This window comes from Prinia subflava, chromosome 2, assembly GCF_021018805.1.
Source record: "Prinia subflava isolate CZ2003 ecotype Zambia chromosome 2, Cam_Psub_1.2, whole genome shotgun sequence".
NCBI classification, from domain to species: domain Eukaryota; kingdom Metazoa; phylum Chordata; class Aves; order Passeriformes; family Cisticolidae; genus Prinia; species Prinia subflava.
The window spans coordinates 48,824,742-48,851,086 of record NC_086248.1 but is presented as its reverse complement, the minus strand read 5'-3'; the positions used below and the strand labels follow the sequence as shown (position 1 = coordinate 48,851,086).

Sequence of the window (26,345 nt, the reverse complement as noted above, 5' to 3'; positions counted from 1 at the left end):
ATGATGGAGCCATACACAGGTTTACTTTTTGCAAGTTATTTCACTGTGCTTCACTACACATTTAAACTTTCTTGCTAATTTTAGAGCAATATTCCTATGGTCCTAATTACCTTCAGGGTCAAAGAACTGCACCCCTCATCCAGCACAAATTCTGCACAGCTAGGCATGGGATCATGGCACACAAGGCAATTGGTTCTTCTCAATATTGCTTCTTCTTGGTTGACATAATTTGTATTAAAATCACTTTTACTTTAGAAGTGGAAGAAAATTTGACTCGCTCATCCACCTCTGTTGCCTTTCCTAGCACTAATTCAGAGCAATTGATACGGAAAAACAGATCAAAAAGATTTAATTTTTCATGTTTCTTTCTCAGAAAAAAAAAAAAAGGCTTTGTTTTTTCCTTTAGGCAAGATTCATTTGACACTGTACTCAATAAGTACATTTTTTAACACAGATTTTCAGGCATGTATATATTAAAACCATGTATTAAAGCATCCACAGAAATGCAACTGAACTGACTAATACAAAACCACCAAATAGCAACTCCATTAATTCTTCATATAATTTACTGTAATGCTTTAACAACACAAAACATAAAAATCTTCCCATGGGCTATTCACAAAAGCTATGAGTTATTTCATTTTGTACAGACAAAACATACTGAATTCCTTAAACCATTTATGTAATTGAACTAATCGGTTATAAAATGGAAATTTCTCATTTGGTTTTGCTAGTTACAATTATGATGGGTTTGTTTTGTTCTGCAGCACTATGAGAGAATTCTCTCAACTGCCTATTTGAATATTAGAAATTTTTTTGCTCTTGACAATGAACTGCAATCTCCAGTAGTGTGCACTTCATGTGACTTTGTGTTTTGCAGCCTTCTGGAGAATCTGCACATTTAATGATATATGATCATATCTCAGATAATATGCAGATACAGTAATTTATGGGAGGCAAAAAAGCCAAAAAACCCAACAAACCCCAGTGCAAAATGGTTCACATCACAACAAGAAAATTTCTGGAAATGGTGTATATAAATACTATATCCCATATGAGAAATTATGTACACAGAGTTCTTTTTATGTAGAGCCTAATGGACTAAAACCCTGTTTGCTAGTGATTGCGTACCTTCTCCAAACTCTACATATTCTGCTCAGACTCATTCAACAATCTGGAGGTTTTGACCTTACATTGATTATTTGTGCCATGTCATTTGTTAGCTGAAGGAGCCAAGGATTTCAGGATAGTGACATAGCCCTCACCTTCGTACTCCCCATCTTAACTCCTTGCAACAGACGGTATCTCCTCTCCTGTCACTTACTACAGAGGTGACCTGCATACACAGGAAGGAACCTGACTTTTATAGGACTAATTTTAGGACAAAATACATCCTGAAGAGTCATAAAGAAAGAACTCTTTTGCAGTACTTACTTCATTTGCTACAAAACTTCGTCCAATAAATATTGAACAATCAGTGTTTCCATTATATCTCATTATGAATTTCTATAGAAACTAAGCTTTCTTGTACCATTAGGGTACTTTTGGTCACAGCACAAGTCTTCATCCTGAATTAGGAAGCAATTGAGCTGAAGTCTTCTACTTCTCAATTACTGAACTATGGTGTCTTTTTTCTACATAAAGTGTTTCATATCCAGAAATATTCATGATCTAGTCCAGTCAATGCTTTTGATTGTTTTTCTGCAGTCAGACTTCTTATGACAGAGAGATATTAAAGGAAGTTATACAGAATTAGAAAGAAAAGCTTCATCAAGGTATCATCCATTGTCCTCCACCAAAAAATGCACTTTTCTTCAATTCCACAATATTCAGCATATGTTTAATGGACTGAATAGGAGGGGTTTTAAATTCAAACTTGAATTGCTGTTGGGACAATCTGATTATAAAACAACACCTGCTATTTCAGGAATGCATAACAAGAAGTTTGTTTTGTAAGTTTGTTCTCATCTCTGTCTTCTCTAATACCACTAGTGAATATTCTTGTCTTCACCAGAAACATAAATAAATGTGTGTTTGTGCACAGATTATCATGGCACTTGTAAAACACTTTTTAAAATTGAAATAGCTATCTGAAGGGTTGCAATATTTTTTAGTAATCTTTATTACTTTCAGTGTCAGTTTACACAGGTGCCCTAAACCAATGAAGGTTGATGAACATATTTTAATGGATTTCCGTCAGAAGAAACTTTGGGCTCATATCACACATAATTCTGAAATCCCACGACATTTAGTGGCATAGTTTCATTTCCTTCGGTTATCTGGCTACAGTAGCAGGCTACTGTAATTAGTTAGCTTATGATATTTGCATGTTTTGTTGGTTTTATTTTAAGAGGAAGAGAAATAAAATCTCCATAATATGTTTTATTTATTTCCTGAGGACTTTCACTTACACAAGTAGGCACTAAACATTTGATATTGACTTTCCAGAGCACAACAGTAAAAAACTTCAGAGTTTGGCTTAGTTTAATCTAAAACAGTAAAAATTGACCTTGTAAACATTTCCATAGGAGGTAGGATACGTACATTTGACAATCTGTCAAATATGAGAAAGTAAACAGTTACTCTGTAGTCCTAATAAATAATAAGCAACACAGGCATTAAATAAACATTTTATATATATAAAAAACAAGATATAAGTGAAAGCTAAAATAGCATTTTTAATAAATTAGGAATAGATGTAATAATTTCTTTACAATTCATTCTTGCGTGCAAGAATCACTGGCTCTTTCTGCTTACCCGGAATTTCTGACTGAAAAGCTGTGATGGTGAGAACAATCCTGAGAGATTCACAAGCAGGACCCAATCTAAATATAGCTAATTTGTGTGTTAGGAGGGCTGATAACATTGCTAAAATGGCTCCTTTAACACCTATATGTAATACTTCTATCTTCCACCAACTTGGAAGGGGATTATCATCATAGCCTTAATGTCTGGGGTTGGAAAGTAAGCTTAGGGCACAGACATGTCTCTCCCAGTTAGGTTCCTCCAGCAGCTGCTCCCATGAAGACAGTGTTGATTGGTGGTAAAGATGGCACCATATCTCTGCTTGGTGGGGCATGGACCTCCAGATTTTCCTGGGAAGGGTACTGACCAGATGCTCCATACATACACTGTGAAGAAGATGTGGTTTGCAAGTTTGAAGCTGTGGGGAAAAAAGGTTACCATCATTGCAAGTTTTCAATTTATTGAATTTTACAGAAATCAGAATCCAGTTTCATTTGATGGAAACTCCTATCTACCAGGCACATCATCTGAAGGACAGAAATGTCTGATCTACTGTGCAAGATTACAAGGTAAGCAGTAGGAAGATGTAATCTTGTGTAGAAATAAAGTGACATTTTATATCTTCCATGCAATCCTTTCTGGAATGTGAGACCAAGCTCAGCTGCTATTCGTTCAAGGCATATACCAAAACAAACTCTTCAGGATTGAGTACTTCTGCCTAAAATTCACTGTCAGTGGGAGCTTTGCCTAATACACACAGTTGTTGAAGCATAAGATGGGGGACCAGAGCACAGGAAGTATATACTGAGACACCCCTGACCCAGGATTCATTCGATCTTTTTGACAGTGAGAATCCCCAAGAGACCCTAGAAAATCCCATTCTATTATTAGTTTACTTAATAATTAAAAAGTGCTTCCTAATACATATTTTTATGCAAGCCAGGCCAATTATTCCACTCCTCAGGGACAATGGATCATAGACCTCCTCATGGAAGCAAGTTTATTAAAGTTTTAAGGAAAACACATCTTATGATACATCCTAAGTACTGACCTGTTTCATCTCTATGTTGTATTTCATCTATTGTGTATGTGAGCTACAATTTATTACTCAGCATTTGTCAGGATGCTAAGAAGTTCACAGCTGCTCCCCAGTTGCTGGCAATACTTACGCATTGGGGTCCGGCAGACAACTGAAGGTGAGGACTCTGTGTAGTATGAGCCTGTTTGCTTTCTTCTGCTGTCATCCAAGATATTCAGTGGATCATGTATATCACTGTAGGACGGCAGGGGCCGAATGCTGCTGACACTGCTGATCACAGAAACATGTTGGTCCACCATCGTTCCAAGTCTGTGACATTCTGAATAATTTATGCTGTTTCCATAATATCCTAATGGAAGATTGAAAAAAAAAATGAAATGAATGAATGAATGAAACTACTGGGTAGTGTATGAGCCTGTGATAACCTTGTAAAAACAGTACTTGTTACTGGATGAAGCCCTTCACAATAGGATTATTTATTTACACACACAGTCCAGGAAAATAAGCAGCATATGTAAGGACTGACCCAAAAGAAAAGAGGTAACAAGGAAACAAAAAGATGGTAAGGGTTTTGTCATGCCTTCAGTACAGAAAATTGCTCTTTCCTTGTAAGTTCAGAATCAAACATAGCCTGCAATTGGCTGCCTTAAAGGGACACCATGGGGAGTCTTATCAACAGTTCAGTGCTTCCTTCTAAAGCTTACAACCAAGGAAAGCATACATGGAAAGAAAACGTACAGGGTAATATGCAGGGTGTTCACTGCATAGACAAATCCATACAAAAGTAACATTTCCACTGTGTCTTTCTTCCAGAAGAGGGAGGTGTTTTGCTGACTATACCTCTGAAGCAGTAATTTTGGATTTGAAGTATGAGAGATGAGAGGGACAAAGTCCCAAACTATTGCTAACGCACATTTCTATACTTCTTTTCACCCTGTGACTGGAATGGTCCATTATGCTGATCCCAGAGGTAAGCTATCTTGTATCTGCTCTGTTTCATTGCAAATGTTTTGGGGGCTTTTCAAGAGATTGTTAAACCACAAGGCCATCCTGGTTTTGCTTCCTTTGTGCAAGATATGGTGATGATACCAAAGGAAGATTAGCATAGGGCAGCAGATGCATTTGAGGTTAACTGAGGATTCAACAGAGGAAAATAAACTCTTAAGGAGCTTATTAAGCTACTTTACAATCTCTGTGTGTTATCAGAGAAGTGGAAAACAGGAATGTATAAATAAAAGCTGAAATACAACTGCTGCAGAGAAAAGGCATTTTACTCCAGCAATGAAAGAGAAACAAAAGGAAGAAGAAAATACGTATTGATACCGTTGGAAGCATTAGCAGAATAAGCTGCTCCTGGACATGTAGATACTGAGTTGTTCAAGAAATTGAAACTCCCAGTATTCAGAAACTGCATGCTGTGTGTGTCCTGAGACATGCTGGAGGGACCATAGCTGGAAGGGGATCTGGCGTTGTAGGGAGACACGGCACAACTGTTGCTGAAGTAGTCTCTGGAGAACTGCTGATCACTCAAGGCATTGAATCGGCTGGGCTCTGCTCTGTGGTCATAAACTCCTGAAGTGGAATGGGCCTGTGTCCTGAACACAGCCTGGTAATTGGAATTGTTTCCATAGTAGTTCTGATTAGTCTGCGACAAAGTCTGATAAAGCGGTTCTGAGTAGGAAGGGCACTGTGAATGTGTCGATAGCATGGGACCTACACTGGGAGGTCTCACAGCCATTGGGCCCTGGTTGATAACACTTCCTCGGCTGACCATGGCTGGTGAAATGGGTGGAGTCATGAGGTGACCAGTGCTTTCAGACAGCTCCATTTGATCTGGAATAAATAAACATTAACCGTGATTAGTGTCCATACCTCAGTCCTGCTGTTGAGACACAAACCCTCTAATGAAGTGCAGATTACCATTTGAAACTTTTACAAAAGATATGCACTCATCCCCACCTATATAATCACAGCTTCTATTTCATGGCTTCAGGCTATAAAGCTTCCCCCTTTCATTCTCCAGCTTTGAGGTCCCACAATCAGCAGGAATTTCCAACAGTTACAGTCCTTATGAGTTTACTGTTCATTCTCTCCTCACAAGAACCTCACCAAGCCAAGAGTTCCAAGATAGTTTTATCATTTTTCCAAGAGGAACTATTACTGGCAGGGTAATTACAATTGCTGACTTCTGTAAATCACCAAGGAAGGTGAGCTCATGAAATGTTATTTACCAGAGGTCTTCATATGGAGGATGTGGTCATCACTCCTACACCTATGTGCTAGCACGAACTGAGAGACTAACAGGGAAATTAGGGAAGGAGAAGCTGGAAGAGTTGATACACACCTGTCAGCTGCATACTGTCCCCATCTCCTGTGGTGAAGGCATTCAGATCAGAAGGTGCATTGCTGGGGTGGCCAGCTGACAAGTAGGTTTGCTCTCCTAGGCACTCATTTTTGACTGAAGTGTCACCGGGCAGAGGAGTGGCTTTGTTGCGATTTGCTAGGAAGCAAGAGCTTGGTGATGCAGTGAAGGTGGCTTTGCTTGCATCTGGAAGGGTAAATGAAAACTCTTGTTGGCTGCTATGTATCCTCACTGCACATAAATTCTTTTTGTATCATTTTCCCTGACCGCAGATCTATACCACACAGTATCAGCTCCTTACTGAAGCCATCCTAATGAAAGGATGAATCAGATTCATTCCCTTGAAGTAAATGTCAACAATGAAGTCAAGTAAAGTGCATTGAGAGTGAATCAGGATTGACATTTCATCCTAAAGAACTAACAATGGCAACTTTAGAATGCTTGAACTCTTTTTTCATATTGATATCTAGAGAAAAGCATTTGTTATATATGTTATATATGTTATAGGAGCTCTTCAGCTTTTTGCAGACTATTGATGAAGCCAGTTTTGCTGTTCTTCAGAGAAAACCATGATTTTACCTCATGGTTTCAAGTACTTCACCTAATCACACAAGGATAAGGCAACTAGCACACAGGCCAAGTTTTTCTCCTGGAGGCTGAATTGAAAGAAGTGCAGCATCTACTTACAGACAAATTCTATGCACATTTCTTGCAGCAAAGTGCAGATTTAGAGTAGCAACAACAAAAAGTTAAAGATTGACTGCCAGTGCCAATGCTAATAAAAATAATTCTGAAAATTTCTGAAATTTCACTGGATTTTTAAGGATTAACTTGGACCAGAACTTGATCTTAATCAATCTTCATTCTTTTTATAGCAAAGGACCTGGAACATATAATTTCAAACTGTCTAACACTGACGAAGCCTGGTAGATGGAAAATGTTAAGGACACTGTTTTCAAATAATTTCATTTCTCTTCCATATAGTAATACTTCAGCCACATGGTAAATAGGGTTCCAAACCTGTGTTCCAACATTGAAGGAATATTTGCACTTTGGTAACATTTAATAGATTCCTATTTCGAATTGTAATTACATATTTAAGCTTTGGGGAGAAACTGGATTAGGAACTCCTGCCCTTTCTGCTACTTATACCTCTTCTCACACTTCAGTTCTTGGCCCTTCAGATGTACCTACAAGTCTTTGCTGCGTCCAAGATAACTTCAGTGATCCTTAGTACTGACATTCCAACAAAACGTTATGAAGTGAACTGCAGCAAGAAGGTGGGAATGAATTGCTGAGTGAATGGACACAAACTTTTCAGATGAATTTGACAATGTTGCACATAACCACACCTTCAGGAAAACACAATAAACTTGCTTCTGCTTAACCAAATACATCAATTTCGAAACATACTGGAGTACATGCAAAAGAACCAAGTTCCAGTTACCTAAATTCTTCATATATTTGTCCAGTAGATTCTGGAGTTCTTGTTCTTTGTCATTGTTGAACTGTGTCTCCATGGCAAGCAGGATGTACTCATCTAGTAACATGCGGATCAAATGAAAAGAACCTTTTGGAGGAGAAAGAGAGAGAGTAGCTGAGTTATCTCTGTGACCATCTCTCACCACTCCACAAGAAGCCAGTGAAACAAACAAATAATTGTGGACTTTAAATGACCTGGCAAGACCAACAAGGAATAGTGCCTAACTTCTAGCTCTAATCTCTCTTTGCACTGGCCCACCTAGCTCAATTGTTTACTGTCCTGTAGGCTATTTGACCACTAATTACATCAAAGAAAAATACTGATGAAAGTGAGACATGCTTTATACCTGAAGAGAGCACACAGTGGAACTAGATAAGGCCGAAGTCTGCTAGAATGCCTCTGCTCTATTTCTGTTTGCCTTGTGCTAAATAACCAGACAATAACTGGTAAAGTCTTTGACCTTATTTCAAGGATATATCCCATTGAAAAATGTATGTGTCCCTACAGTCAATTCAAATACCCTCTGAATTTTAGATAACAATGTACCTATGGCCAAACATATGAAATTACATACTAGTTTGTTTCACTTGTTCTGCCATCTTCTCTCTTATATAAGGTTCTTTCTGAGAGTTCCCAAAAATGCAAACATTCCTAAAGATGCATGTGTGAATCTTAATATTTGAAAGCCACAAACACTGTTAAATTGATCATCTACTGATTCCAGAATTAAGTGTGTGCTGACTGCCAAATTCCTTTTGCTTTTATTAAAACATACCATGCACAAGAACTTATATGCAACAGTATTTTTTTACCAAACTGATCCACAGGTAAAATCAATAATATAAATCATTTGTCTCTTGTACTGAGATATGCAGTCATTGCCATATTAAAACAAACAAAGCTTCTATCACTTAAATGTCAAAGCAGTATCAAAGCAGCAATTCAAAAGAAAAATACCTTTTAAAAACAAACCTATGACACAGGTCACCAGCAAAATATTGCTAGCATTTACTGTGAAATATTAGTTTGAAAAATACATCACAGAGTATTTGTGGCTTTGATCAATGAGTTTTTAGATTAGGATGGGTTCCTCAGTACAGGAAATGGTGGAAAGCTGGTAAATGCTTAACACATATGTACAAAATATGAGGGTTTTTATAAAGCTCAGGTACCAAAACTTGATGCGTTGTTTAGAGTTAGGTTATGCATCACTCGAGCACCGAAAAAGCTCCATTTCAGAAGGAAGTCCTGAGCTCTCTTCTTTAAAGACCTCCCATTCTGCTTGCTCGCCTGAAAGAGAACCGTAAAATACTGTTAAGTATGCTCATTTGCTTTCTGCCAACAGGAGAGAAGAACTGAATATCCTTGAGAGTTCAAGGAGTCCTTGACTCAGGCTGATGTGGCAGAGTGAATCAAACTGCCTGATTCAAACTATCTCCCTGCTGTGTGACTTAACTTGGTAAAACAGATCAGCCTTCCCTCTTTCCAGTGCAACCACAGAATGATGTCTGTCAATGTTGGATGAAGCAAACTGCTTACTGCTTGGGCCCTGATGGAACATAAATTACTCCATATTCTAGTATTAACGGTGCCAGGTTTTTCTACAACTATACGGGTGAGGAAGGCAGGAAGGAAGGCAGGAAGGAAGGCAGGAAGATGGGAAGGAAGTCAGGAAGTCAGGCAGGCAGGCAGGAAGGAAGGAAGGAAGGCAGGAAGGAAGGAAGATGGGAAGGAAGTCAGGAAGTCAGGCAGGCAGGCAGGAAGGAAGGAAGGAAGGCAGGAAGGAAGGAAGGAAGGCAGGAAGGAAGGAAGGTCGATCCCACCCTCTGGCACTGTTATTCTGCAAAAACAGGGAATAGAAATTAGTCTTTGTGCTTCGATTTAATCAGTATAATGCTGGTCAGAATTTGTCTTACAGCATGCTATGTTACTATTATGATGATCAAAGTGATGCTTTCAACACTGCTCATTTCATACAGTCACTTTGCTCTGGCAGTGATTTGTTCATGTGGTACATATGACCTGTTACTTTCTCAAACTGCAAGCAGAAAGGAGTTGCTGTGTGAGTTTGACAGTAGCCACACTTTAGCATGAACAGAAGGCAGGCAGCAGTGGAAGGAGTACATGTTCTGTAAATGATTAGCTTCTCCTCAAGTTGACCTAGCTTCATATCAAAACTTGTTAGTAGTTCTTCCCTTAAGTATAGGAAAACAATGCAAGGAACCATACCTGTTAGGTTTAACAATATGGTATCACATAGTAGATGTTGAATGGAAAACTGCTTTGCCTTTTCTACCTGACTCGCTTATCAGGAATTGTCTTCTGAAATTGTGGAACGAAATTTAGACCATAATCACTCTAGTCTAAAATAAATTGAGATTACTCAGCTTCAATGGGATTTTTTTGCCTAGGAAGATTTCTGTGTATGTGAGGACTTGCCTTTGGCTCTACTGCCTTCAGTCATCCAAAGCTCCTCACTGTGCTGCTCACATGTCAGCAACTGTTAGGAAACTCAGAGTGCTTTTTAAAGAAAGAAATTATCACTGCCTCCATTGAAATTTGTGAAAGCAGGTGAAGAAGGGAAAAAGGGCAAGCGTATGGTTTTCTTGTAAGTGGCAGTCTCTCTTCTGCCATCCAATTGATGCTAACTGTACTGTCTCATCCTTCTGCATCCATTTACATCAAGATCCTACCTAAAATGATGAATAAAAGACTGCATTTTCAGATGAAAAAAGAAATCTGATGAGAAGACCAGTGTTCAGCTATTAGCCAACAATATGTAACATCTTATTCTACTAGTTTACAGTAATTAGAGTCACAAATTAGATAAATATCTTTTACTTAGCTATAAGTCAAAATCTTTTCTTTTTTTCTGATCTGTAGTTTATTAATCCCTACATAACTACATGCATATAAAATATGTGGGATGAAAATGCATCTTGGTAATTGGAGCTGGGCAGGGGAATCCCCCGGGCAGGGGAAAACCATCAACTACTGTGTTAAGCACCTTACAAAGCTACATAACTGTACCTTCCATCCTGAAATGTAGAAATCCTTCAGAAGGCTAGCTACTTCTGAATCCACCTGCTGCAGTAACTTACACCACACACAGTACCACCCAAATACCATGGAAAAGAGAATTGCTTCTCTAAGAAACAACTTTTGCTCAGCTTACTTGGACCAATCCCCCCACGATTCTGCAGGCACACAGAAGGTGGGAGGGTTTCTGTCATGTACAGTTTGTGAAAATGCTGACTTTAGTCTTTTAACTACAATACTTAGTTTGTCACATGCATAAGCCCGCTCAGCATGATTAATTTGAACTAATATCATCGGAATCTTTGACACCAAATGACAAACTTCACTGTCACAGGAAGGACATAGGAGCAGAGATGAAAAATCCTTGTGGAAAATCAGTGGGACTGCATAAAGAGTAAGCAGAGTAGGATTTGGTCTGGAGTCAGGCAGAACATTTGAAAGGTACCTTGATAACCCTTTGCTCAACCACAGTATCCAACCATTCAATAAATGATTCCACAGTGGCATTCTTCTTTAGAAGGTCCTTCAGCTCTTGGAACACTGTAATAGAGTCATCTACCATGTAAAAAGGAGAACATATCATTGCACTCTACTCTGAACATGAGAAAAAGCCACTCACCAGCCATATGACAATATTGTAGCATGGAAAGGAAAATCAAAGAATTAGAGTAGTAAAGAAATAAGTAATTCCCCAGCAAAGGAAGCACACACACACATCCATCACACACACGTATTTTAATTACTTAAGCATTAGAATGATACAGGTTGTAAGACAACGAAGTTTTATAAGAAAATAAAAGCAGAAGAAAAATACTTAATTTTCCATTCCTTTGCAGAATCAATATTGAAAACCTTTCCAATACTACATTTACCAGTAAAGCTTTCTGTGTAAAATGGCAGATTTGCAGTGTATTATGTTTCCTTCATATTTTACAAGTTTCTTACAATAGGATATAAAGTTAATTCCTCAATTCTGATTTTGAAAAAAGGGCCTGAACGACCAGTTCTCCTCTTCTTTTCTTTATTAACCAGTGTGAAAGAAGACAAAAAAACAAACAAAAAAACAAAAAAAAAACAAAAAAACAACAACAACAACAAAAAAAACTACACAAAAAAGTAGGAAAGGTGCAAACTCAAATGAAAATGTGAATAGGATTGTGAATTCTGTTGTGAATTAAAGAGAACAAACTTTCATAATCAAAGTAATAATATTTACAGGACAACACATTGCTATTCCTTTCAGCTCTTGAAACTCTGATCAACATGACTTCTGTGACAAAGTTATTTTTTAATAGAGAAAATGTTTATATCTATTTTTCAACAATGCATATGAAAATTAACTACCTCAAAATTTATACTTGACTCTATTCTGTGTATGAAAATAGCGGCTACACTACATAGAAAATTACATACATTTTTAAAGCTCAACTTTCAGAAGAAAGTATAATTAATTTTACAAAAAAGTAAACTAATTCAAATATCTATTACATTAAGCCATAATTAAATGGAATTTTGGACAAATCTTTCAATAACTGATCTGTGCAATATCCCCATATCATTAGGACCAAGTTCCAAAAGAGCTTTGCAACTGACATGTAAATGAATTTTTTGGTAACGTTTAGAGTCAGCTAGCAAGGATGACTTTCCAGCACAAGCTTCTGTTGCTAGGGCATCCAACTGGTTGCCAAACCTACTTAAGTTTATGGTGAACTAGCTTAGAGAATGTAGTGTCTATGAGTGCCCTGTCTCAGTCAGTCCAGATGGACTGCTGTGGCATGGAATGAAAGAATGAATTACTTTTAATGGTACAAATATATCACCATGGACTTACATTCACTGTAGACTTCCCCATCAGAGTCTGTGCCCCCTGAAACTGCAAGGAGGGCCTGAGAACCAATACTATTCAAATCAACTTTTTCAATATCTGACACCATGGAATTCACCACATGCTGATCAAAAAGAGCTGGCCGAGCAATCTGCAAGAGAAAGCAAGGTAAAATGCTGAGGCTGTTGTGGTTTTGCCCCAGCTGGCAGCTAAGCACCACACAGCCACTCACTCACTCCCTACCCTGCCAAGGGATGGGAGGGAGAATTAAAAGTAGGTTAAGAAAAGTTGATTAGGTTAAAAACAGTTCATTATCTTTTTAAAAGAAATAATAAAATCAACAACAACAATAATTTAAAAGTTTAAAAGAAACCCCAAAAAACAACAGAGAAAAATACAGTCCAACAAAGACCAGTGATGCAAATGAAAATCATTGCTCACCACCAAGTGACCAATGCCCAGCCAGGTCCCTGAGCAGTGGTCCCCTGACAAACTTCTCCCCAGTTTTATTGTTGATCTGTGGTATGGAATATCCCTGTGATCAGCTGGGGCCATCTGTCCCAGCTATGTCCCCTGCCAAATTTTTGTGCACCTCCAATTTACTTGCTGGCAGGTAAGAAGCAGAAAACACCTTGGCAGTGTGTAAACACTGCTCATCAGTAACTAAAATAGTCCTGAATTATCAATAGTTTCCAGTACAAATCCAAAATATAGACCCATACTATGATGAACAAAATGAACTCTATTCCAGCCAAAACCAATACAGGCCCACACCTGGGGATCACCTAAAAAATTGCTCAGAGAAGAGTCTTATTATGGTTTGGGTTTATCACAGAACAGATGAGATAATCTCCCTTTCATTAGACTCCTGATGCTCTTCTAATGTGCCTTCCTGTCAGATCATCTTCACAAGGTCACCCATATGCTGCTTTTGTATTTATGAAAGAGAAAACCAAGTCAAGATGAATCTGGGATGTGTCTAGTTATTGATAAGGACTACCACCTCAAATCCCAAGATGCTAGCATTGGAGGAAGTTCCTCAAAAGGCATTGTATCCTTATGGATAATCTACAAAACCATCACATGGAGGTGATTCCTAATTGCAGATACCTGTATCCTGACAACATAGCCTTGGAGTCTCCAATTACTAGTCACTCCTATTTTTTCTTTTCTCTCAAAACTCAAATAGAAATGGAACAGCATGGGCAAGCCAGTGAATCTTTATTGGCAAGAAGGATCATCTGGTTCCAATTTGGTACTAAACAAAAATACACATAAATTCCACTTGATCATTTCATTGAAAAAAGTTCCTGTGATGGCAGTTCATTATAACCATGGTCTTTGCTCTCTTTTCTGGTACAAAAATTTGAAGTTCTGGTCAGATCTATTTATGGTCACTTTCAAATTTCATGGTTAAAACTACAAGATTTAAGTCTACCATGGCTGAAGGTCAACCTTGAAAAAATAATGCATTATATCGCTTAGCGAGAAAGGTACACTGAATACAACTGACACATTTTTGACTGTATAATCTTATCCTGTTTACCTGTGCTAGGTGTAGAAATGACGTCTGTCGTTTCAGGGAGGAAACAAATCTTCGTGCAATAGGCAATTTCTTATCTATCAGGCTTTCCGGTAGATTTTCCAAAGAAGACGCAACCCACTGTTCCCAGTTTTTTGCAAAACTTCTTATATCTGCCAGTAAACTATAAGAAAAACAAAAAGTGATTTAGAGAATCACCAATAAAAATTGTTTGGCATTCATTTAAATAATTGGGTTTCAATCTATGGCTAACAGACTTCTGAACATATCTGGAATTACTCCTCAGGTGTTACCAAAAGAAACAGGAAATGACCAATCATTGATCTATGTATTGACTACATACAGACACATACCTCCTCTGGGAAAAATTAGTGTCTGGGACACCAAAATGCTATTTAATATTTTAAGGCTGCTCTATAGCAGCCCTCAGAACTCACACTATTTTGCCATACATACTCTACTGTTCTAAAAATGATAAAATAAATAAATACTGTGACAAAATTTCTCTAGAATATAGAATTACTGGTATTTATCTGGAATATGCCTAAAAATCAGAATATACCATGATTATTTTCAAATACCTACCTTTCTGGCATTTCTTGCATTGTTGCAGGGATGAGTACATCTGTAAGAACCTTCAAAAAGTTAACAGAAAATGACATCATGCTTCCACTGGCCATTTATTCATTCATTCATGTCTGTCTTGTCTACATAGATTGCAAAGTGATAAGTATAGAAAATTTACAGAGAATAAAGCCATTCAGCTTAGTGTCCAGATATTTATATGCCTGGATTTTTCCAATCACTATTAGACAGGAACATTTGAGATTTTTATATACTTAGATAGCACCTATTGTATATCTTATTCTATATCTTCATAGCAGTAAAATGAGGAAAAAACCAAACAAGACATGCTATCCCCCATGTCTCAGAGTAGGGAAATCAGTAGAAATGAGATGCATAAACACTTTGTCTTTTCCAGCATCTCCAAGTCTCTGTAAAGCAGGTACTCAAGCATCTCCCAAGTCCTTGAATGCTGTTGACTCTTCTTTCTGCCAAATTGGACATGGCATTGCAGGCATTTGGAGTTTAGCCATAGAGTTCCCTGTAGCTAAGTGTGGTGTGGAACAGTTTGGGCAAAACACTGTGCCATCTGGCATGCCCCCTAGGGAATGTTACTGTGGAGGGCAAAGTTGTTAGAGAATGTTCCAGAAATCTCCTTTCTCTGTTAATGTAAATAGTTCAATAACAATCCAATGCAATTCCTTCTTCCTTCTGTCAGCTGTGATGTCAAGAATATATAACATGATTATAGATAAGAAATAGTGAGAGACAAAGAAGAGGCACAATAGCAAATTTATGAACTGTTGAGAAATTTGATCTTATTCAATTTATAATTTAATGCTTCTCTAGTATTTCTACTTCTGTCACATTAAATCTATTATAAATAAAGTTAATACTGAATCTATTGAGACAACAAATTTAGAACAGGAAAAACCTCATAAACCCAAGGTACATTATAATCTCTACAAGTAAATGACCCACCTCCTGGGTAGTAATTATGATTCTTGATGCTAATTACCTTTGCTTTACTATGCTAACTTAAACACTTCTTACTTTATATCTTTATATGCTTCTAAGAAATACATATTTACATCTTTTCTGGATTTCCCCCCATATTTTTGGACAGTAAAGAAAGATTACAAAAAGGCATCAGAGCTAAAAAGCTTCAAGTCTTTTGCTTTGACTGTTTGGTGTTTACTATTAAGCTAATATTTATTTCTTCTCATCAGTATGTGATGTGAAATTTGTTAGAGAGACACTTATTTGAGAATCCTTTTCTATTTCTATGGCACATCCTATCAGAGCAACTTAAAGTATTTTGCATTACTAAATAATCATCTGATCTGACTTTCCAAATGAAAAACTCAGGAAACTTTTGTGGCATTATTTTGTTTTATTTCCCCAGCGCTCTGTAAAGCTCCTGACCTTGCAACACTCCTAAAGGTCACTTAGTTTCAACTATTTATGTGGTCATGCCATGAGTTAGATCAAAGAACTCATATAGTACAAAAGCTCTGCAAAACAAGTATTCCTTAATTTTTTTTTAAATCCAGACCAGTTTAGAGTGTAGCACTTTTGCTGGTACATCTACTAGCATGGGAACAGAAATGAAAGGTAGCCAGCAGGAGGGCAAGAATGTCTTAACCCAGCATTGCTCCAGCTTGGTAACAAGAAACCATGGCCTAAGATAACCTGTGAGCAGCAGACTGACGGGTGGAATCACCTTACCAGTGTGCCACAGACTCTCTTTTCTGGTAAAAATTGCAATAATCTTTTCAGTGAAAACAAGGCTTCAGTTTTCATCCAGGATTACCTCAGTCAGCGAGCACATGAGCATTTCTTTTAGCTGCATTAAAGCAAGTAGGTCAGGGTTTCACTGTTAGTGTGCTGCCCATGGTCACACATCAGGTGATCAGCTGAGCTGAGACTGGAGTTCAGCTCTTCTAAGTTGCCCATTTTGTTTCTTGACTTCAATTATTTCCTTGCTGATTTACAGCAGAAAGCAGTCATGGCATCCTGTCATTCTTTTACAGATGCAGCAGCTGTACTGTGGGTGAGATTATTCATATAGCTAAATGCTTAACTTACCTTATACAGTATTGAGTCACAGACACAGAAAATGTCAATGATGATGGGATTTTCAAGCAGGGGAAGAAGATGGTCAGGCATTCCTTGCCAAAAATGTAATAGGAAATGCTGGATCTAAAAGAGTAGGAACCAGATTCATAGATATAAATCATGCTTTCTTGCTTTCCCAGGCATATGTACCAAGCGTGTGTGTTCAAACAACCTTACCTCTTCAAAGTTCCCATTAATTGCATTGTCAAGGACACACTGACAGTGTGTTTTGTACATCATGATAAGAGTATCTACCTGTTTCGGAAGAAAGAAATATTAAACAGAGCTTCTTAACTTTTCCCTTTACTGTTACGGTGATCTAAGTTTCTTGCTTTGTGTAGCTAGTATTTAAACACATAATATAATCTGTGTTGCAATGTGTATTTACAAATAGGCAGCCTGTATATCCAGAAGTGATGAGGATGTCACACATCTCTAGTTTTATCAACAGCTTTATGTCATTATTATTCAAGCATTATTTAAGTCAAGCACTGATGGTGTGGTCAGACATGTAGCATCTGAACCTGTATAAACTGTGAAAATGTGGATAATAAAGTAAGGCAATAGCTAGATTAGTCAGTCAGATGGTAAAGTAAATTCACCTTTCTGAAGCTAAGATTAATCCCAAAGAGCCCTGCAAGTTAATCATTAGGCTACTATAGGCGTCTATGAGTGTTCTGAAACATCATCTAGTTGGACAAATGAGAAAATAGCTGCCAGTCATTTGGTCAAAGTTTAATCACTGCCTCACATGAACTGAACTTTTAAAAGCAGAACTCCCTTTCATCTCATCAGGCTACTTTAACTGAATGGAGTGTTCCCTTATTAAAAAAAAAAAAAAAAAGAAAGCAGTTTTAAAAAATTGTAGCAAATTATAAGACAAGAAATATATGCAGTATTTTAAGGAAGGAAAAGTGCAAACCATTCTTATGGTCCTGAATCACAGAAGGTTTGCCACAGCTTATAAACTTCTCCAGCAAACCACTATCAGATTTTGAATGCACCTGGTGCCATCTTATTGCAATAGGTTGAGGATGCTGATTTCTTTGAAAACAGACCTTTCTGACTTTCAGAGCTGCTTCTCTAACTACATATCTTTGAAAAGCAATAGCAAAGTGTGAAACTCAAGAAGATTTTAAAGAATTGTTCTTGCAAGGAGTTGATGGAAGTATAAAGGTTAGGTAAGTTCTTTCCAGAAACATTAAAGGCAGGAATTACTCATCTATTTTAGTGCAGACTGCTGTATTTATGGACTCTCCAGACATCTGAGTTGCTAGCAACTCTTTAAGACTTTAATGCAGGAGTCAAACTTCATGTATGGGCTGGCTGCAACAGAGTACCTAAATATCTTCATCTCAATAACCTTTGGACAGATAAGCTGAAGGAGGGAAAAGGCAGTACGAAAAGAAAATAGGAAATAAGAGAACAAGAAAAAAAGAAAGAGCAGCAAGGAAAGAGAATGCAGGAGACACAGAAATTCATCTTTTCCACAGTCTCCTCATAACTCAGTAAGTCTGTCCCCAGACAGACATGCACAATGGTGCTGAACCAAAAATGAAGAGAGAATGAATTGCAAAGTTTTCTCCACTGTTGGAGCAGTAAAATCAGTTTGTTTATATTGCTGTGTTGGGTCTTTAAGGAACTTCAAATATTTGTCAGATTTAAATTTAATGAGCATGCTGTCTGTATGAGAGACGTCACTTCACTGATGGAGACTATAGCAGCAGTGGTGCACACTGCTGAGTATACCAGTTCTTGGGCTTTCTTTAGGAATGGTAATATTTCCAGCTAAGATGGCTCCTTTTGTTTAGTTTCTCCCTAAAGGAATCCTAGGCTTCACTACTTTCTCAGAACAAGCTTAGGAGGAGGGGTTTGCAAAACAAAAGGTTTGAAAGCAACTTGTCTCATACCAGTCACCATTATCACCTGCACTGAAGACTAAATAGAAAAGTTCAAAATGTCTGTCAAAGGATTTCTAGCACAATGTAGCAGCTTGTAATGTGACAAGAAACAACACAGATGTAACACACAAGCAAAGAGTCAAAGACATAAAACATGAGAGATATTGCCAACTAAAGAGTTATCCTTAGGACAAGTAATATCAAGTATTGATTTGAGGAATTATTTAAGAAATTTTAAAAAAACTCAAACATGTTCAGATTTTCAGTCGCTTTTCAAAAAATTAATGAGAGAAAAATTCATCTATTTGTTGTGAATTATTTGTTCTGTTCTAATCAGAACAAAATTTACCTTAAATCTAAAGGCATTTGTAAAGAATACAACTCTCAGTTATTTGTTTGTTTTGCTCTCCCCGTCTTACATACCATCAGTTTGTAAAATACTGGGTCAGTTAATAGGTAAATAATTCAACCACCTTTCCATTGGAAAGCCAGTTAATCGGTGTTAGTAAAGGTTTGCCCCCTCTATAAATCAGTCACCTCTGTTTGATTATGGATATTTCTGTCTCTTTCATGTCAATACCTCAAAGGCTAAGATATGAAGAAACATTCTGAGGCAAATTTTTGATCTCTAAGACAGAAGAAAAGGAGCTCACTTTTTACCTTGTCTTTAGAAATGCATCCTTGAAGCAAAAGGTGTTGAGCACTTGGAAACTCTGGGAGGAGTGTTCCAGTTTTGGAACTCAAAGAATATTTACGAGTAAAACCACCCTGAAATGGAAGGGAACAAACAGGAATATTGAAACAGTTAATACTGTTACATGTGAAATCAAAAATTCATGCCAAACTTGTGTTTTATTTCATGAATCTCTCAAGATTCTGCCAGACTTGCATTCAGATAATCCTTCAAAAATATTGATGTTGATCCAGATCTGGACCCCAGCTCATGAAGGTTATTAAATATGTCTATATCTAAACTCCACTGAACACTCTTAAGGTCTCAAATGCTATGGCTAAGGTGAAACCCTCATACTGAAAAGAAGAAATACAATGTGTTATGGTTCTGCCCTTACTGGCTGAACTGTAGTCATTCTCATAGGATTGCATTCAAATCTAAAGAAGACTATTTGTCTGAAACCCTTCATTCTGTTTTAGCCTAACCAGTCCTTATGTCAAGTCAGTGTGAAGAGCCACGAGCTGGCCTTCTGCATACTCCTGTGGAAAATCTTATTACTTCTGTGCAGATTCCCCGGTACTAATGGATGACATTTATGATCTTGCATTTGAAGGCATTTGAATGGAACTGGAAGTAACCTTTCCCTACCCCTCTGCCTACAGGTAGATTTCACTGAAGTGGGAATGGTAGGTATATAACACAACACATATAGTACAAAACTGTGCAAATTAGACTATTTCTCTGTAAATGTTGATTCATTAATTGGAGGCCAGTTTCAAATGAAATTCTCTCAAATACTGAATTCAGAAAACCATAGTTGTAACTGACTTGTTCAATATAAATATGGCCCTATTTTATAGGGTGATATGTCTGACAAAACAGGCAGCAAAAAACCAAAAGCATACATCGTATAAACTAATTTTACCTGTGCTATCTACTATTCAAACACATATAAAGATCTAAGTAAAAGAAATTGTAGAAATTTAGAAACATTAGCACTTTTTCATGTCAATACTTTTGTAGTGTTATAATTGCCTATCAGTATAAGGAGGGTATTTTTTTAACAGGAGTAATCTTAATGATTTTATTATGCAATTACCCATGAAATATATTAAAAGCTCTGATTAAAAGGGATTTGTTCATTTAAAAAAGGCAGAGATGGTGGTGGGAGGTTTAAGAAGATAATCTGCAATGTTTTTTACCTTGCTAATGGACTTCTTATATGACTGTGCCTCAGTTCTAGGCTTAATATTTTAACCTGCTGCCACTTGCCCTTTCAATTTAATGCCATCTGTTTCTAATGGCCATTTAACATTAAGATAATGACAGTAATATTATCTGCCTAATTAACCATGCAGACTCTAATGGTGCACTAACTGGTTTAGATAAAAGAATTTGCTGATATCTCCCCCTACAGAGAGAATACTAGAAAATGTGATAAAACATACCAGAAGTAAACAGTGTCCCTGGCACTCAATAAGTGTTCATTCAAATGCCATTTACTCAGTATATTTAGACAATCGGTGTTTTAACATCTTTTCAATGTCTTTATGTTCCTACACAGAATTACACCTTATGCAATCGTTGTAAATCTTTTTGGAATACCTAATTGCTTTTTGGAATACCTAATTTCAAGCAAATGAGAAAGGATGTATCTGTCACCTGTTCACAGTAATGAAAATATGATGACAAAATTTCAGTACATTGAGATTATTGTAATTCAGTTTTGACCATGAAAGACTGTTTTTCTCTTAAGACCTGTCTGAATAATTTCAGACAATACTGAGCCAGACAATCAAGAACTGACAGTGATGTGCCTTTTCTTATTTATTTCCACTGACTTATCTGTGAACATGGGATGACAAAGGAACTTTGGGTCAGAAACAAAACAGATTTGCGGGGTTGTCAATTCCACGTCAGACTGGGAATGCCACATGGAAGAAAATATGCATCCAGTTATGCCAAAGGAACCAGTTATATTTCATCATAAAACTCTGAATGAATGAATGCTTCAGTAGTGCTCATGAATATGCTGGGGATACCCCATGGCATTGCACTATCTTTTTTTGATAAGATAGCCAATTATCTGAACAGGGAAAATGCAACAGATCTAATCTATCTGAACCTCACTAAAATACTTGACATGGAGTCACCATGGGAAATGATCAGTTATGCTGGTGAGAGTGGGGATTAGTAAAAGAATGTAAAAATATTTAAGAAACTGACTCTAGCTGAAATGCTAACAAGTTGTGTTGACAAGGAAACTACTGGGTTGAAAAGGGATTGAAGTGAAAATTCCCAAAGATCAGACCTGGGGCTGATCTGACCGAACATTTCGTACATCAATTTGGTTGACATGAGCTAATGAAACCATCAACAGAGGAAGACCAAGAGGTCACGTAGAAGGACATGGATGGCTTTGAGATAATGGTAATAAGGGGGATGAAAATCAATAAAGCAAAACTACACCCTCAGGGACCAATAAAAATGTCTACTATCAGCTAGGAGTTGCTTATCTGGAAATGAAAAAGAGGAAAGGCTTGCTGTGTATCAGTTGATCACAGAACGTATATTTAGTCAAGTAAATTAAATGGTGTCAGGAAACATTTCCAGGCAATACTAGAACAGTATTACTCAGAACGGCCTCTGGCATTCTTTTGGTCCATGCCAGTAAGCAGTATCCCAAACACCTCCAGTCATATTTCAAAACATTGCACATTAGAGATGTTTCTTCATGCAATGTGGCAGAGATGGCCCTATATTCTTTTGCAGGTTCAGGAGTTTAACAATATGGATGCAGGATAATCCATGCCAGTTGCACTCCATACCAAATAAAAATACTGTGACAACCCTTAACCTTTAATGCACAATAATCCATAATTTTCTACTATAAATATGACCAGGATGACAGTGACTATACCATAGTATACAGTACTGAAAATGTAGACTACTTGTTGGGAACTGGAGAACAAAAAAGCAACAAACCAGATCCAGTTCTAGGGTTCATCAGAAGGGATATTTCCAACAGGAATTGGAAACATACCACTTATAAGACTTTATGATTTATTTTACTCTAAAGATATTCACACCAGAACAAGTACAATGGAAGGCTATGAGGCTGCTAAGAAGTTACTCAAAGCTGATATTTGTCCCATCCAGTGAGCAAAAGCAGCAAAAAGTCACACCAAAATGTCGTGAGAGCAAAAAATAGGGAAAGACAATACTGACTAGGGGGCACAAATTTCAGTTTATTTAGAAAAAAAATTCTTCTCAGCTTCCAATCAGACATACCAGATTCCGAAAAAGCCCTCCTCTAAAAGTAACATGTGAAAAATAAGCTAGAACTTGATCCTTTGCTTAAATACTGTTATGGGTAACTGGATTGCAATGGGAACCCTAAAAGGTGTTTTCCTATCTTATTTTTCTTTAAATATTTAGAGGAGCAATTATTCAGCATTGTTAAAAAAGGTTATGTGATCAAATATTTAGTGAAAAACAATGTTGCAATTTTCAAAGAAATAAATGTGAAAGAAACCATGGGTCACATAGTATTTATATTATAACAGAAGTGAAAGAAAACAGATTACAGCACTTACCTCATTCTTTAGCTTGCTTCCTGAGAACCTTTGAAAGTAAACACCTTTGATTAGTTTTTCCTAGGCAGAACACTTGTAGATTATATATAAGTATGATCTACTAGAATTGATCTACTACAATCACATTTTTCCAAATGCAATTACAGGTTTTTATGTGTTTTTAGTGTATTTCTTTCTTAACTTCTTCCACTGATTTTCAAATACCTGGGGATAACTGGAAACCCACTGATGTCTTATAAAACATGAAGATTAAGACCACTGACTATCTAAAGTATAAAATCCAGTTTCACATTTTTGTTTGGATCTTTGCCACTTCACAAACAGCAAAAGGGTAGCATAGGGGCAAGTCCATAATGTCTTTATAAGAAAACTATTTATAAAGACAGTTATTAATAGAGCTGACATTTGTCGAAAAAATTAGGAAATCATAGTGATTTCCCATTCTTTTTCACCATAGTACTATTTTGATGTAATGAAATACATTCCTGAGATAAAAGATTCTTTAACTGGCAAAAATGTGTTGCAGTATAGGGAACGTTCTATTAAGAGTCCAGTTGAGAGACTCCCAATGAACTCGTTGGACTATCAGACAACCCTTCAGCACAGAAACCAGAAAGAACATTTTAAATTATAACTACTAAACTAGAGAATGTGTAATAATAGTGATTCTAATGGATCAGTATAATGATAAATGTTGTTTGATTATTGTTATTTCCTGTACCACTAGCTGCCAACTGATAAGATACTGTGGACAATATGAAGTCTTGTAATTATTAGTGGCAATATCATTGTTTCCTGCTGTTGAGATGCTCTCTGGCTGTTTCCTGCTCTCTGAGATGCTCTCGGAAATCCAGAGGCTGAGTAGTTGTGGAATTCCTCCTGCCCAGACCTGGCACAGGTGCCTAACAGTTCCCACCACATGATCATCCAGCATATGTTATTTAGACAGTTTCCTTGCATGTTGATAGTTAAGTATAAATGAAGGCATCACTCAGCTGATTACAACATGGATCTAATTAACTTCAAGGCTAGATGTATTTGTTTTAGACGCCGGATTTCCACATGTTCAGCAAAATGTACACTGCATGTACAGCAAAAATGTGAGGCAGCATCTGCTAGCACCGCTCTTCCAGAGCCTCAATGATGAGAAAGAGACATAAAGGACAGATTTACGGATCATTGTATGCAGCCAGGAGTTGGGAGTTTTGAATCCCTACATTGCCTGATTCTTTAATTATCCAGAAGTTTGTTCTTAACCCCAAACTACTGCATCATCCTCTTCACACAGAAAAGTCCAGCTACTGTGATGGGATAGACTGTGCAAAATGAGTGTCTGAGCTTCTGCTTTAATTCAGATAGGGAGGCAGTTGAACTGCTGGACCTTCTAAATCCAGTATCTCATACAGGACAGCACAGGTCCTAACAAAAAGAAAAGGTTCCTAATTAGTGAATCTAGAGGGTAGTCCTGAAAATCTTAGAGAGTATCTATGCAATTTTTATGTGAGTGTATACTTTCAGAAATACAGTCTTGGGGAATTTTGCAGAACCTCCAGTTTCTTTGCACTCATTGCTACTGGATTGTGCCTGCCTGATATAAAGCTGAGGAGTAAGAATTATTATATTCCTTTAAATGAAAATAACTGACTTTTAGTCAACAAAATGAACAATTTGTTCAAGATAATTCTGTATTATGAAAGAAAAATACACTTTGTACCAGCAACACCTCCACAGCTTTGGATATATACCAGACAAAGAAATAGAATATTCTAACCTATTACACCTCAAGTATTGCTGTGGAGAGAACCCTCCCTTTTTAAGTATCATTGGCAGCATTACCCTCAATTTTTACACTTGTCTTATTGTTTGGAAAAGGTCTCTTTGGATATAACCTAAATCTGACACCAGTCCAATTTTCTATGTGTGATTATAAACTCATTTATTCCTTTCCTTTCTCAGAGTCCCACTTACCCAGGTACACTGCCACAGACAATGAAAGCCGTCATTCAAGCCATATGTGAACAGGGACATTTGTTTTACGAACTATTAATCTCTGGCAAACCAACAGGCAGCTATCGTAACGTATTGATCCTGCTAGCTGTCCCTTAAATAAATATAATTAGAGCTTCCTGGGTTAGGTTTAAACTGATATTAGCCAGTCAAAGAACCTGTAAATATTAATCTACACTGACCCCTCCCTCCTGCCCCACAGGTGCCAGCTTCACACCATTCTCCAGACGTTTCATAATGGAAAGCTGTCCTGGGGAAAGAACTCACAGGGTGACACACAGGCAAACAAAATTAGACAAGTGTTCTGGAAATGGGATTTTGCTCCCTCATAGAAACTTGAACAAATGTTCTGCTGTTAAAAGTTGACAACTCTACCCTGACTGTGGTGGGGTCAAACTGGAAGATACTAGCTAAATACAGAAATCAACTTTTTAAACACTGAGATAACCAGCAATTCTAGTTCTGGTAGAAACAAAAATTAGAGTTCTACATACATCTTCATAAGGGAAGGTTATAGTTATAAGTTCACTGATTAAGTCTCAGAAGTTATTTTACCTGGTTAGGCCCTTTCCAGAATACACAGAGTGGTAATATGCACTGCTTTCTTTAATGCCAATTCCATAATAGTGATACCTGCAGAAAAAAAAGAGGAGCATTTAGGAGGGACATGTCAAGTAAGCCAAGCTGCCAAATTAAAGTAAAGCTGTCAGACTGATTTTAAATGCTTTCTGAAAACTTTCCTAAACAGTCTAACAATTCCTTTCACTGACAGAGAACAAAATCTAGTCTCTCTGAAAAGAGTATTGACATGATTTGATCCAAAATTCAAAGGGTTAAAATTAAAATACTTTCTCTCTTACTAAAAGAAAGTAGCTAGAACAGAAAATCCAGAGACATGTTCCATCTCTTTTCCCTAATATGCTCTCCCTTTCACTTTACTTGCTTTGTTTGAAAGGGTGCTGAGTTTGATCTATCAGGTTCATTTTATCTTGCTTGCCACCATTACATTTAGACAGTCCCTCAGAGCCTTTCTCAGTTGAAAATAGCTTGCCAGTGCACCTTATAAGTGAATGTTCAGTCTCCTATGACTAATAATGGTAGTATGTCATTCATTCATTCTTCTGTCAGGTTGTAGGCTGACTAACTCTAAATTATTAAGCAATTTAGGCACTTCTCATGCACGTTTGTCTCCCTTGATGCTTTCCTGGAGATTTCAGCTCCCAAACAGAGACTGAAAAAGGAAACATGCCTATTGCTCAGGCTTTGCAGTGCTCACACCCAACACCTTAACCAAAGACACCAGGGATGCAAAAAAGGTTGGGCTGGTGTTAAGAAAACTAGCTATGTAATAGCTGCTTACTGCTTTCCACTGATTTTGCTACAAAACAAGTGACCTCTAAGATTAGGGCAGGAAAGCTGGGGACAGCTCTTTCCTTTACCGGTAATAGCC

The 26,345-nt window shown here is 37.3% G+C and overlaps 1 protein-coding gene across 1 annotated transcript in view; it reads right to left on the bottom strand.

Annotated features, from left to right (window-relative positions):
• Positions 1–2,996: 2,996 nt before the first annotated feature.
• The window catches only part of RFX6 (regulatory factor X6), a 32,663-nt gene continuing 9,314 nt past the window's right edge, over positions 2,997–26,345 (bottom strand). Inside the window, exons 5-19 of the mRNA XM_063391854.1 lie at positions 25,451–25,528; positions 22,889–22,916; positions 19,280–19,387; positions 16,896–16,973; positions 16,689–16,802; positions 14,622–14,671; positions 14,040–14,199; positions 12,500–12,644; positions 11,114–11,223; positions 8,802–8,919; positions 7,594–7,716; positions 6,129–6,332; positions 5,108–5,617; positions 3,915–4,133; positions 2,997–3,163 (exon numbers count right to left, since the gene is read on the bottom strand). Of these exons, the coding sequence (XP_063247924.1) occupies positions 2,997–3,163; positions 3,915–4,133; positions 5,108–5,617; positions 6,129–6,332; positions 7,594–7,716; positions 8,802–8,919; positions 11,114–11,223; positions 12,500–12,644; positions 14,040–14,199; positions 14,622–14,671; positions 16,689–16,802; positions 16,896–16,973; positions 19,280–19,387; positions 22,889–22,916; positions 25,451–25,528 (2,212 nt within the window). The remainder of the gene's footprint in view (positions 3,164–3,914; positions 4,134–5,107; positions 5,618–6,128; positions 6,333–7,593; positions 7,717–8,801; positions 8,920–11,113; positions 11,224–12,499; positions 12,645–14,039; positions 14,200–14,621; positions 14,672–16,688; positions 16,803–16,895; positions 16,974–19,279; positions 19,388–22,888; positions 22,917–25,450; positions 25,529–26,345) is intronic.